Raw genomic sequence first — 13,862 nt, 5'->3', positions numbered from 1 at the left:
ACAAGAAATGGTGTCCTTGTTTAAATGTGCTGAAACTAGTTAGTTCGAGTTGAAATCCTTTGAGATTGGTTTGTATGCCAACCTTAATTACAGCTTTATAAACCCTAGTTGAGTTCCTATTAAAAACCACAGTTGGGGTAATGATTGATAGTTGGACTTTAATTCGTGATTTTACTATATAAATAAAATAAATAAGTTATCTAATTTGGCATTTCTAGTTACTCTCCGCTGCTGCCACAGTGGTTGTTGTTGGTATTGACACATCCTCTAGCTTGGCTGACGTCTCCGGCTGAGCCGCCTTCAGATCCTGCTTCCGCCAGGCATTATTAAAGTTCTTGATAGGAGTAGGTACCTCGCCGGTGGGTGCCACATCATTTGATTTGATCAGAGGCGGCTGCGGCAGCGGTGGCTCCTCACTGGCCTTATTGTAGATCACCCAGTTGTCGGGTCTGTCCGGCTTGGTCAGTACTGTTATCGGTGCGAATGCCACACTGGCCAGTTGCTTGAGCTTCTGGGCCTTCTGGCGCGCCTCCGAGTTCCGTTCGTCATAGTCTTCCGCCTCGTCCGCCAGTATGTCGTTGCCCAGCTGCTTGCCCAGGCTGTCGGGGAAGACGGTTACCTTGCTGTTCGTCACAGTCCGGCTGGAGGTGGACAGCATGGGCTTGGGCACCTCGGTCACGTAGCTCGTCTGCGTCTTGTTCGCCAGCATGGGCATTACGTAGTTGTCGTCCAGGGAGGTCACGTTCGTTCCAGTCGAGTTGTGGGTCGTCGAGTCGCGCATCAGTTGGGGTCTCATGTAGCCGTCTTTGTCAAACTTTTTGGTGGACATGTCCGTTGGGTCCGACTCCTTACGGGTCTCTGTCTTGTCCAGGTCGTTGCTAGGCATGTCTTCGTCGTAAACGTAGTCATCATCGTCTGGAGTCAAAGTGCTTTCGTCCTTTGTCAGGTTGGACAGAGTCCTGCTCACATAGTCATAGTCCTGTAGGTAGAGTTTATGCTCTGTCTGGGTCAGTTCGTTGCTGGCGTTGCCCGCCTCCTTGAGTTCCGGTGTCCGTCCGTAGAAAGTCTGCTGTTGTATCTGTGGCCTGTACACCGAACTCGAGCTGGAGCCGGAGAACGGACTGGTGTTTCTGTCAGTACTTAGTTCCCTGTCGTAGTATAGTTCGCTCTGGGCTGGCGGATAGTCTGGTCTGTAGGAAGGTGGCCCAACCAGGCCGTAGGATCCTCCCCCCTGACTCTGCTGCGGTCGCGGATAAGAGCTCACTGCCGGACCCAGCTCCTGACTAGGTCGCGGTCGTATATTGAAGCTAAAGGTGCTGTCAGCACCATTGGCACTGGCCACTCCGGAGATGCTGCCAAAGTGGCCAGCGCTCACGGCGCTGCTAGAGGCGTGCAGAAACCCGGAACCAGGATTAGCTCCTATCTGGGAGCTGGTGGACACCGGATAGGAGTGCACTGAAGTCGGACGTGGGGAGTAGGAGGGATAACCGGTCAGTGTGTGTGAGTTCCCACCAATGCTAATGGGACTGTGTACAACATTGTTTTCAAAAATGGGCCTCTGCTCCTTGTGGCTCTGGGAGATGGGCGAAGGAGTTGTAGGCATCGGTCGTCGGTTCCCCAGGGGATTAAAACTGTTCGTGGCAAAGGTCAAAAAGTTCTGGAAGATGTTCGGTGCTCGGGTCGTAGTCCGTCTGTCGTCGTTGTCGTTCAGATAGATAATAGTCGGTGGCTTTGTTCTCTGTCCCTGAGTGCTAATCTCCGCCAGGGGCTGGTGGTACCCGTAGCTTGGCAAGGGAACGGGTGTCGTGCTCGCATAGTCCACGTAGTGCGGTGCGTAGTTCGATTCGTAGTACGGTTTGTGGGCAGTCGTGTACTCCGCATAGTCGGTCATCGAGGGTCGCGAGACGGGACTCTTGTTTGTCTGTCGTATGTTGATCTCGATCTCGTACTGGTCGGCGTTCGGTCCGTTGACCACCACCTTCTGGGGTCTCTCGTACAGCGGTCTGTTCTGGTACTGTCTCAGTTCGACGCCCCGCTTAGTGGGCTTGTTGGTCTTGGGCGCCTTGGTTTGCCGCGTGGATCGTCCCAAACTGGCTGTGGAGCTGGTCTGGGAATCCGAAAAAGTGCTGGTACGATTGCGTTGGAGGTGTAATAGTCGTGAGTCCAGTGATTTGTCAAGGATCTTGGTCTCCTGTTGGGGATCCAGTTTCCTGGAGTCGCGTCTCTCGGTCTTGGGGTTTTCTGTACTCTGTACAAGAGGTTGTTCCTCTTTAGTTGTTTTTTTAATTGCGTCAGTTTTGTTTAGGTCAGTCTGTGTTGTCTCCTGGCTAGTCCTCAACTCTGGCACTTCCTCCATGTCCTGTACGTCGTCCTCCTCAAACTCATTCTCTTCGTCCTCGTCCCCATCAGTCAAAGTTCCTGTCCCAGTCGCTGCATCACTAGCATTACCCCCTGAGCTCCGTAGCTCCACGGGCACATTGTTAATGACCACACGTCTCTTGGAATTCTGTCCTGATCCCCCTGGCCTGCGCACATTCACGCTCTTTAGGTTTATGGTGATCTTTGGGGACTTGTCGAGTTTGTTGTTGACACCAGTCACGGGTTTGCGAGTGGTCTGTCGGTTGTTACTGTCACTGTTCTTGTTGGTTGTCGTCACTGTCTTGCGTTTGAGGTCAAGTTTGTCGCTAACTTTGGAGGGACTCCCATTGGTGGGTCGATGGAAACCAGTGGCTGAGTTGGCGTTGAGCTCCACCTGAGGCTTGGTCGGTCTCACTCGGTTGGAGAAGCCCGCCTTGTCCTCCTTGAGGACCTGCACTGAGCCCAGTTCCGGTTGAGCCATGTTGAACACCTGCTCTGGCACCTGTTGATTGTGGAAGGGATCTTGCTCCAGCCAAGGGCTCAGATCGATGGGCGCCAGGATACCCACGCCGCAGCTCTGTCGCTCGTTGTCCTCGAACTCGGCTGGGATGAAGATGTGGGGCTGAAGCGTGCCACCGCCCACTGTACGGCAGAGGACCTGAGCCAGGGACACACGACGCAGGGAGTGCAGCTGGGCGGGCGTGAAGGAGCTCTCGAAGCCACCGTTCTCGTACCAGAAACGATCTCCCCGCCGGGCATTGCTAAACTGCTGGGCAATGATGCAGGCAAAGGTGGGACCCACCAGGCCGCCCACCACAGGACGCTCTGCGATGCCGCCTACAAAGAGATCGATGTCGTGGACGCTGCGATAGGCGTGGCCTATGCGCTTGGCGGACTCCGGACCCACCACATTAGCTGGGGGAGAGAGAAGGTAAGGAAGGGTTTATAACTTTAACAATGCTGAGATAATATCAATAAACTTTCTTCAAGCAAACGTGCTTCTATCATTATATAACTTCATAATTATTAAAGACATTTTTGTTTTTACAAAAATCTCCTAAAGAAAGTGATTTCCCTTGAGGTGTGTAATCACTTAATTGATGTTAATGCGTTAATCAAGTGAGGAAAGTTGAGGCTATTAAAGCACCTGAACGTGACCTTACCAAAGTCATCCCAGCTGTGGATGGGGCTGAGGCCACAGGGCACCCTCCAAGCGCTGTAAGGGGCAATCCCATGATCCCGTCCCCTCTGAATGTTAATGGCAGCCAGGTCCAAGCCAAAGGGAAAGCCCGGTGTCTGGAAGAGGTGATTGGTCAGCTCGGGTGTGATGAACTCATCCCTTTTGAGAGCACGCTGGGAGGCCAAGCCACGCAAGAGACGATGCAGTGAGCCCGCCGAGCCAATGTCGCCGCGTTGGAACTCCTCATGCAGGCTGACATCTGGAACGAAAATTAATAATAAATAATATTCAGGGACACACCAAAGATGTCTCTGAACTTACTGTTGTTGATCACATTGTGATGACGATCGCATCTCGTGTAGGAATTCTGGACCAGCGAGTGGCCAAAGCGGAAGGCCGCCGCAGCAAAGGCATTGGCCACCGTGGGATTAACCTTTGAACTGTAACGTTCGTAGTAGCCCGACGGCAGCAGGTCTAGGTCGAACAGCTTGGCCACCTCCCGGCCCAGAATGACGGGCAGGAACTCGCGGAAGGTTATGTGCTGGAACATGGCACCCACAATGCGACGCGTCTCCTGGTACACCTTTTCATCGCTCCAGTGCGGATTCAGCTCGCTCAGCTCAAGGGCTATGCGGTTGTGTTCGCCCACCCAGACATGGTGCATGGCCAGCAGACCAGGCTGCTCTCCACTTCGCCCATCTCCGGACCTTATGCACTTGGTAGCTATGGCACCCCGCTGGCACACATCTTCGGCGGGATCTCCACGGCCATAGATGAGCAGTCCATGACGGAAAACCCTCGCATTGTCTGAGGTCTTGGCACTGTTTGAGTAAATGGGCGAGGCGTCGATGTAGGAGGTAACCTGGTTGGTTTGCTCCCGCCAGGACAACACACAATCCCGCCGCTGGGCCGGAGCCGAGCGCAGGAATTCCAGGCAGCGCACTTTGAGTGGTGCCAGCCAGGGATCGTCTAGGGGCACTTTGATAGGGAAGCAGGCTGGATGAAAGTCCTTGCCACCACAGCAACTGGGAATGGAGCCATTGATGGAGCTACCAGGATATAGAGTTAAGAAATCAAGAATTAATAAAATGTATAAATTTAGGTTGAGTAACAGCTACTCACCGTGGCTGTGCCGTTGAGGTCATGTCATGGTCCAGCAGCTGCCCCCACTGGGCTATCATCAGGGTAAGCGGTGCCTCGCCTTCCCTCGCTCCATGGACCAGCAAACTCACAAATCTGGACGAGGATAAGGTGCTGCCATCGGCGGAACTTCTCACAGTGTCCACGCCATCTCCATACTCCGGCGGGAGGAACCGATTGAAGGGCATCTGGGCGGCGCCCCACCTAGGCCGGCGTTTGTTGTTACAGGTGCCATCGTGGGTGCGATACCGCTCCGAGGCGGGCATGCAGGGCGGTGGATCCCGCGGCGGACACAGTCCTTCCAAGGCGGTGCGCCGCAGGGAGATGCGCTGCGCGTGCGACTGGCGGGCCAGTTCATCGATGTGCTGGAAGCTGCGATAACCAGGGTTAGATGCTGGTCAAGGCGGCCGGATAGCAGGCAGAGGGTGGACCATGACGGAGCCAGGACAACCCTCAGCCTGCATCCAGCGGCTTGGATGTGGCTGGTGACATGGCTGCGCTCAAATTTCGAGTTCGAGTGCCGACTGCTCGAGCCGCCGGCTTCTATTTATAAAACGCTTGCGACTCCACACGGAATCAGAGTTTGGTGGAAACGAGTTCGCTCCAAGTGGGATCCACCAGATGGTGGTGGTGTTAGTGGTGGCCTGGTGTGAGTGCGCTTGCAGGTGTGAGATTGTGGCGGGAAAACGCATGAGAAATCAGTGAGCAGTGAGCAGTTAGCAGTGAACAGCTCGCCGCTGGCTTTAATTCACCCCGCTTTTGCTTTCCATTTGCCGCGTTTATTAGCAACTCTTTTTCAGTTTTTATTTTTTCATCAATTTTCATTTCGTTTTAATCCCGAGGGGTATAATGACTCGGTCATGAAACATGCCTAGAAGCTTGGGGGACTGGAGTGCGTCTCTCTATGAGTAAGCAGAAATCTGCGATATAGGGTCACTTTTGAGAAGATTTTAGACTTGAAAATAACATTTTAAAGGTTTAAAGTAACTTATAATTGATTAAATTATTGAAATTATGAATTAATTATTAATTTAATTTTGGAAAATAAATCAAACTGTGACTTTATAAAAGGAAAATCAAACGATTTATTTAAAGAAAATACGTTAACTTGAAAATACAGTTTTTTTTTTTAAATGTGATAGTCATTCCTCAACAGTATTCAATGATTACCATAAATATATAGCACTTGTTATATATTTTTTTTGTTTTTATATTTTTCAGCAACAGAAAATCATATACAAAATAAAAACTTCACTCCCCCCAACAGACAAAATCAAAACATTCCAATCTAGATAGGAAAATCTCAATCTTTGCATCAGCTTTCTCTTGTCTCAGCAAACTTCCTGCCTGGCCTATAATTTCCTGCGATCTTCCAATCAATCCATCTATCTTCTAGGCGTTTTCACTTTTCCTCTCACGCATCTGCTGGAAAATTAGCTTTGATTGAAGGCTATTTTCGATGGCCCCCAGGGGATGCGCAAAGTGTATAATTGTTTCGGCACGTTTTTCCAGTTTTTCCTTGCAGGTGAAAGTGGAAATGTATATTTTCCCAGGCTTTGGCTTGTCATTGCCCAGAGTGCCTATTATTTATTTATTAAGCATTGTTTTTAAAGGAGAGCGCCCTTTGCCTTGGGTTCACGCAGCGTATACGCAATATGAAGGAAAAAGCGCAGCCGCAGCGTTGGCCGCAGCCGAGCGTTCGAGAGGGTTCAATGCCCTCGCTTGAAACAGAAACAAAAAATTACAATACAATACAAAACTTTCGTACGAAATGAGAGGAGCTTGAGGCCGAATTGGTTTGGCCTGGCTTGGCTTGGCCTGACTTGGCTGGTAGAAAACGAAAGTCGCCCCATGTTTGTGTTTCAGTTTCAGCTTTGGTTTCTGCTTCTTTCTTCGCATATCAGACGGAGTCGCAGTCTCGGCAAAAGCTTTGCCTTTCGCTGTTTTTGTTGTAGTCGTCGTCTCTTGATGTAATCAAATTGCGAATGGCCAATCTGAGGCTGAGGCTGAAGCTTCCCCCCAGCTGGCGTGGGTATTTCTTTATATATAATTTTTTCTAGCGCTGCCGCTGTCGCTTTCTTTGGCTTCTAATTTGGCTAAATGCTGCTTTTGGCACCATTAACGAGCTGATCATCATCTCTGCTCCATCTCCGCTCCATCTCCACTCTTCGCTCGCTGATTGACGCTCTGGACATTTCTGTTGATATTTAATTAAACCAAACATGCTGGCTGGCCATTTCGTAATTTGATTGTGGCGGCTGCTCAGCCGAAAGCATTTCCCATTAATGGCCATCTTTTGTCTGGCAATTGTCTGATTGGGACGATGTCGCCGCGTTTTGGCCCATTGATTGTACGTAAATTACGTAAATGCGATTCGGGCTGCTTGCCCAGCTTTGCATTCGGCTCGGTCAGAGCTCATTGCACCTGAGAGACGAAGCTCACACACCTGAGTAAATGGCCTTTTTTGGCCGGGTGAAAGTTCTCGGCTTTAACGCGCTTTTCGTTTTGTTATTTGTGTGGAAAATCCACAAAGGCACAACCCGTTGTGAAAAGTGAAAACTCTGTCAGCGGAAAACTGGAAAAACTGCAAATGGAGATGGAAATGGAAATGGCATGGCTGGAGTTGGAGCTGAAGTGGAAGTTGCTGGCGTCTGCCATTTCCGGCTGAGCACGGCCAAAGAGGTCATTTAACCCGGGCAGCTTTAATTCGCCTTCGCCCAGCGCATTCCTGGCCCGATCTGGAAATGGTTTTGGCCTCGCTTGTCTGCCAATTATCCGGCATTTCAATGTCAAAGTGAAAGTTGACTCTTAGTCATGAACAATCACAGTGGGACGCCCCTCGTTTTTTGGCTAAGATTATTTTTGCAACAACCCGGAGCGGGAGGAGGGTTCACTTCCACTTGAGGCCCGGCCTGGCCAGTTCGTTCCATTCCAATCGCAGCTCCAACTCATTAGCTCTGCCACCGCTGGCTGCCATGGATGCCGTAGAACTCGTTAATCAAGCGAGAAAGTTGCCAGCGGTAATTGTTGGCAGAAGGCAGGAACGCATGGGGAGGCGGTGGCGGGGGCCACAGCATCCTCCACTCAATAATATTGCTTACATTGTTGTCTTTGTCTTTTCCATCAGTTATTTCTTTAGTATTATTATTATTGTTTTTTTTTTCGTTGGAAGCCGGGTTGTATGTTCGTTTTGCATTAGATTGCCAGCGGCCAGAAACTCGAGAGTAACCTATAAGTGGTTGCGGGTGCTTCACCGAGGGTGGCTCAAAGAGTGAGGAATAACATTCTTTAACAAACATTTACAGAGAAATTTGCTTAGATTTTTATAGATTTTCAGAGCTGGTTTAGGCCTCTGAATCCTCAACAAAAAACGTATTACGGAGGATAAGCTTGAGTACGGTTGTTTATTTCATGTATTTTTTCGACTAGCTTGATAGATGTAAAGTATTTTTCCCACTTTCCCAGAACTTTACAGACCCACCTCCAAGCCACTTTGATTTTTAATCATGCCCATCGCTTTGGTCAATAACTTTTTTCATATGTCATAGCCACAGAGATATTTGCGGCTGATGAACTCAGGACCCACCGCATTCCCCATGCACACCCACACCCATATTCACTCCAGCTCACCCTCCTTCTCGAACTTACTTTTTCCGAAAGGCCTTGGCTGCTGCTATGGTGGCATAGGCGGCCATCTCCCGGCGCTCCGAGTCCGTGGTTGGGGCATTGAAGCGGGAAAGCATCGCGGCTGGATGATTGTCCTGCAGGGTTTGACCTTTTTTGCGTGGTATTTTCGAGATTTTCGAGGATTTCAGTTGTGGTTATGGTAGTGGAAACACTAGTACCCACCATTGCGCAGCATCTCCGGCTGAATGCGACCGTACAGCTCGGCCATGGCATCCAATCCCTGGCGCACGCTTTGCTGCAGGGCCACATCCATCAATGTGGGACGGTGCGAGCGTCCATTTCGCTGCCCCTGGAATGTCATCTTGAAATCCTGCTCCTGCTCCGGCTCCTTCTCCTCCAGCAGAATCAGCGGGCGAGGCAGCTCCTTGGTGGGCGGCTTGGCGGTGGCATTTTCCAAGTGCAACAGCATAAGCAGCAGGCAGGCCACCAGCAGCAGCTGTGATGGCTGCAACATTCCACCGGCGGCTTCTGGAATGGTTTATTCGCTGTCAAGTTCAAGAATGTGACAAGTGGCGGCCGTAAATCAAGGGATTTCTCAAGAAAAAGGGCAAAAAGTGAGGTATATATCTAAGATATTAAAATTATATTTATTAGTCATTTTTAAACGGTTAGCTACTGCCTTAGCTATAATTCATAAATCGCTTTATCCACCTTGAGGGCGTAAAAAGGTGGCGAAAATATCAGGTTGACTCAATAAAGGGGCCAATTAATGGCAATTATCAATAAAGTTACGTCGCTTTAGGTCGCCTATAGAGTGATGCATAATGGCTGACTTGGCTTCCTTTGCGATTCGAACGATGCGATTACATCAGCAACAACTATAACATCAAAATCGCGCTGTTATTTAATGTATTTTTCTTTTTTTAAGCTGCCCACAGCTAATTACAATAATAAAAAAAACTTCAACTGCAACTTATTATCGCCTAACCAACCACATTATTCTTTTTTCCTGTCTTTACTGTTTTTTCTGTTTTTGTTGATTTTATACTCGGCACTTTTTCTGCATTTTTATTAATTTCATTTTGTGGCGGCTTTGGCCCAGTGATTTTAGCTTTAGCTTTGCTTGTTATTATTGTTATTGTTAATTTAATACGCTTTTTAGCAAAGAGTTGATGTATTCATTGATCAAGTGCCTGGGCATTGTATAATGAGAGAATATAAGCTTAGCTCTTAAATGCATTCTTTGCATTTTCAAGGCGCACACTGGCGATTAGGCACTTAATAAATGTGAATTCTCTGAATTTTGTTAATCACTCTATTTGTTTTCTTTTCGTTGCTTTTTTCGTGGAACCTTATATAGTTTCCTTATTTGGACCCAGAGGAGTACCTTATTTGCTCCAGTGACCGCATAACAGGCATCCAGAGTGGCGGTGTTCGATGTAAACATAATTTTTTATGGTAAAAAAACTACCTAATCAAGTAAGGAAGCTAAGGTTAGAACGCCGATCTCTGTATACCTTTTTCAGTTAGCAATTGGATCAGAGCAAATTTTGAATCTATTAAATTAAGTCTAAAAATTCATTTCTGGGCTAATAAATCTGCATACCAAATTTAAAATTTTGAGAAATCAAAATTTTTAAACATTTTTGGGAATTATAAAGATATTATATTTGCTTTTTTATTTTAAAATATTTAAATAGTTTTAAAGGATGGTTTATTGTTGCTCATTAAACTATTTTTACCGAGTTAACTTTAAGGAACTTTTGGAAATGAGTATATAAATGAAATAAAAATATATTTCGTTATTGAATGTACTATTTTATTTTAAAATAGTTAAGGGGTTTTTTCCGGGTAAAGTTCAAGAGGCTTCTAATACTTGCGTTTAAAATGTAAATAGTAATATAAACTTTATATATTTTTCCATTTACGTTTCAAAAATATATCCAGCATTTAATATTTAACTTCCGAGTTGAGTACTTTTGTTTTGTGGTTAATATTATGCAGAGTTTTTTCACAAAAGCAAACCCCCTTTTCCACGGCCACTTTAAGCCTTTTCGTGCCTGCAAATGGAGTGTTTAATTTTTCATCCAAAAATTATGCAATTAGGCTCTAGAGCCCCCCTCCGACTTGCATAAGCACCATTTTCCTCTTCCTCGAGCAAGGGTCCGAGCACCACCACCTCCTCACCTTGCCAGGTGGCCGCCAGGAAATCGCCGGCTTAGAGAAATTTTACAGACACGCTCACTTAGTTAACTGTGGCACTCGGGCCATTAATAATAATCAATTTTTTGGATGATCTTTTGCGCAAAAACGGAAATTGATTTACCCCTAAGAGCGGTGTAGGCAATTTGTAGTTCGTAATTGCCGTGATTAGCACCTGCTGCAATTAGCCGGAGTCGGAGTTGATATATATCTTATATTCCGGAGCTGCTCCTGGCGCTGGCTTTGGCTATATGTTACTCCTCGGATCTCTGGCGCACAGCACGGCACACACCGAAAAGAAACTTTTTCGCGTTTGTATCTCGGATCGTCGTAAACCGAACTAAATCGATTCTCACCTCACGGCTGCCATTAGAAGCCAAAAGAAACACAGACGCCGAGCCGCAAAGCCGAGACATGCCACAGCTTCACAAAAAAAAAAAAATCTAAAAAAAAGTGAAAAAGCCAAACTCACAGAGAAAAAAATAAAGATGAAAAAGCACCCAAGACCAAGAGACTTCCAGGCGAGCGACCAGTTCTCCGCCGGCTTTCATTCACTGGCAGTTTTTTTTTTTTCGTCCAACACCCCTCTTCTACTTTTAAATATTTATTATTTATTTTCAACTTGTTGGCGCTTATCGCCGACGTTACTGCCGCCGCCCCTCCTTTTCCGTATTCAAATCGAATCGAGAGAGATAAAATGCCTTGCGGCTGCATAAAGTTCCCATTAAAGCAGAAACATAAGAAATGTCTCACCATCGCCGATCGCCATTCATCCGCTCCACTGGCCACTCCAAGCATCCGACCACCATTCAGGCATACCATCCAGTCCAATCCAACCAGCTCCACAACCACGTCAATCCATCCGCAGCCGGTTCATCAAAAGATGCCCAGCTGGATGCTTTGCTCAGCGGACCGCTTCCCATTCCCATTGCCCAGTCCCACTCTTATCGCCCGCCGCCATCGAACTGCTTTCAATTAGAAGAGAAAGTTCTTGCCACAAGCACACAGGCAAGGCAAGGCAAGCGGCAGGCCGGCAGGCAGTCAGGAAAAAGTGAAAAAAATACAGAGAAATAAAAATAATCAACAAAAAGAGATGTTGTTACCGGCGGGCACTGGGTACCGGGTCGCAGCCGCGGGTGAAGCCCATAAAAATTGCACCTCATAAATTAAGAAGTTGATGTATCACCCCAAACGGCCTGTGCGAGGTAACAACAATAACACCCGCTCCCAGCTCACTGAGATCGGGCGAAACTAAACCGAGTTAAAGCAAACTGAACTGATCTCTGGGCAAAACCAAAAAGAGCAGAATATGCATAGAAAATGACCAAGAAATGACATCAGCACTGCAAAAAAGGCTTAAAATAGAAATGGAAATGGAAATGAAAATAGAGTGTCGCTAGTAAAGAGTGTCTGTCTGTGCGGGAGAAGGCTGCGTGAGATTGCGGATTCGAAATGCAAAATTACAAGATTGGGTAATAAAGATCCAGAGAGTGGTTTTCTTTAAATATTTATTTTATACTTAAAGAGAAATAAAGATTTTATTGGTTCATGTTTTGGAATGTATTCCAAAATTAACATTGAATAAGATTATCTAAGAAAGATGCAGATTCTTTCAAGATAAAAGATATTTCCGCTGGGAGACAGAATTCTTAATTAAATTTTCCATAAGATAGAAATATAAAATATTTGGGAATAGTTAAACATTAGAGTTAACTAAGCATCTTTAAATAAATTTCCATAAAAATATAAAGTATGGGAAGTACATGTTTAAAGAAAAGGGTAAACAAAACTCACATTAAACGATTATTTATATAGTAAAATCTTTAAACAAATTTTGAGAAAAATATAAACTAACTTACCATATTTTCAAAGAAAAGGGTAAACACAATTAAAATAAATAGATTATTAATTGAAGAAGAATATTTAAATACATTTCAAGAGAAATATAAAGTAACTTACCATATTTTCAAAGAAAAGTGTAAACAAAATTCCTATTAATAGATTATTTATTGCACTAATATTCTTTAGAATCCATTATATGTATATTTATTTTATAGTATCTAAGTTAACTTATAATTATACAAAAATATATTCTGAAAGGTTATTAAATTGCCAAGAAAATACGCCTTAAACAATTCCAAAGGTAAAGGTAAACTTTTCAGTCAGTCATCACCATAAAATACTTTTCAATATACCCTTTTAAATATAATAAATTCCTAACATCTCCTGACATTCTTCGACCAAAGTTTCAGAAATTGTTGACTCACAAGTGTGAAATTCCCCTCAAATCGTGGACTAAGGCATCAGGCCTCCCAGCCTCTCAAATGCTTTTAGCTGCACTTAATGCACATGGTGTTATCGGATCAAAATTGGAATGGGAATTGGAATCAGAAACGTAATCTCAATCCGTGATGAAATCGCCCGAGAAGCGGGCTAAGCCACAGAGTTGGATCATCACCAAGTGTGTGGCGCAGCAGCTGCTGCGGTAATTTCCAAGAGACAAAGTCAAAGGTACACTTGCTCTGCTCGTAATGGAAATACAAAAAATAAGAGAACCCAGAGTAAATGGGTTGAATTTGCATTCCCCGGGCTGGCTGGCTAATCAGCCACTTGGCTGCAGATGCAGGCATTGATCATTGGTGGGCGTTGCATTACGTATACGCCTCGTAAATTAAGTATACGTAAGCAAATTTATTTGCTTGACAAGAGCCACGCACTTGGTCAATTGGATTCAATTGAACTGAGGGGAAGGAATAAAAATAAAACTGATATGAAAAATAACCAAAACAAGCGCTGACTTTGATCCACTAAGCGACGTCCCACGCGGCCTCCTAATGGACATGGCGGGGGGAAGCGGAATTGTGTGGATTGGATTGGGGAATGGGCGCCAAGTCGAAACGAAATGGAACGTTTTGGACTCGGATGACGCCAGAAAAGCCAGCGACTCTTCGATTGGAGACTGGGTCACTGTTACGAGCGTAAGAACCAGCGAGTGTCTTTCCGCTCGCTCACAGTCACACTCACGCACACAGCCAAGCGATTAGAAGAGAGTTGGGGGGACAGAGAGGAGGAATATAGAGAGAGGCCGATAAAGAGTGCGAGACGGCGACAGAATAAAGCGAAACACAGCCAAGAATCGCTGGAATAATAATACACGAGGCTGCCTTTGGCTTCTGGCCGGAGACTTCGCTTTCGTTTCGCATATTTTACCTTACCTCTCCCCCGTGTTTGCTTCATTGTAATTTATAATTTATTTGAATGTTTTTTTTCCCCTCCGCTCTTTTTCATTACTTCTTTACTTTTTCCTTTCTTACTTTCACACGCAGACACGGCGGCCGGTAAAGAAAAGGGTTTG

The 13,862-nt window shown here is 46.1% G+C and overlaps 1 protein-coding gene across 3 annotated transcripts; it reads right to left on the bottom strand.

Moving 5' to 3' along the window:
• Positions 1 to 86: 86 nt before the first annotated feature.
• Positions 87 to 13,856, bottom strand: LOC108073485 (uncharacterized). Of its 3 annotated transcripts, none has more exons than XM_070286486.1 (7): positions 13,822 to 13,856; positions 8,528 to 8,833; positions 8,327 to 8,453; positions 4,661 to 5,050; positions 3,860 to 4,587; positions 3,522 to 3,797; positions 87 to 3,273 (listed from the first exon to the last, which is right to left on the bottom strand). In XM_070286486.1, exons 2-7 carry the CDS (start codon positions 8,817 to 8,819, stop codon positions 215 to 217), a joined length of 4,872 nt encoding a protein of 1,623 aa, XP_070142587.1. In that variant the 5' UTR covers positions 8,820 to 8,833; positions 13,822 to 13,856; the 3' UTR covers positions 87 to 214. The 3 variants fall into 3 exon arrangements, with proteins under 3 accessions (XP_070142587.1, XP_017020632.2, XP_070142586.1); XM_017165143.3 differs by lacking the exon at positions 13,822 to 13,856 and adding an exon at positions 11,261 to 11,276; XM_070286485.1 differs by lacking the exon at positions 13,822 to 13,856 and adding an exon at positions 10,980 to 11,014.
• Between the last annotated feature and the right edge of the window lie 6 nt (positions 13,857 to 13,862).

Source organism: Drosophila kikkawai, chromosome 3R (assembly GCF_030179895.1).
Source record: "Drosophila kikkawai strain 14028-0561.14 chromosome 3R, DkikHiC1v2, whole genome shotgun sequence".
Classification (NCBI taxonomy): Eukaryota; Metazoa; Arthropoda; class Insecta; order Diptera; family Drosophilidae; genus Drosophila; species Drosophila kikkawai.
Note: the sequence above shows the minus strand (reverse complement) of the source record. Positions and strands in the feature narration are given on the sequence as shown.

Coding starts and splice junctions, on each gene's coding strand:
- LOC108073485 (XM_017165143.3), bottom strand. Junction 4,588..4,660: donor ACCTCAACGGCACAGCCACG/GTGAGTAGCTGT, acceptor ATATCCTGGTAG/CTCCATCAATGGCTCCATTC. Junction 3,798..3,859: donor TCACAATGTGATCAACAACA/GTAAGTTCAGAG, acceptor TTTTCGTTCCAG/ATGTCAGCCTGCATGAGGAG.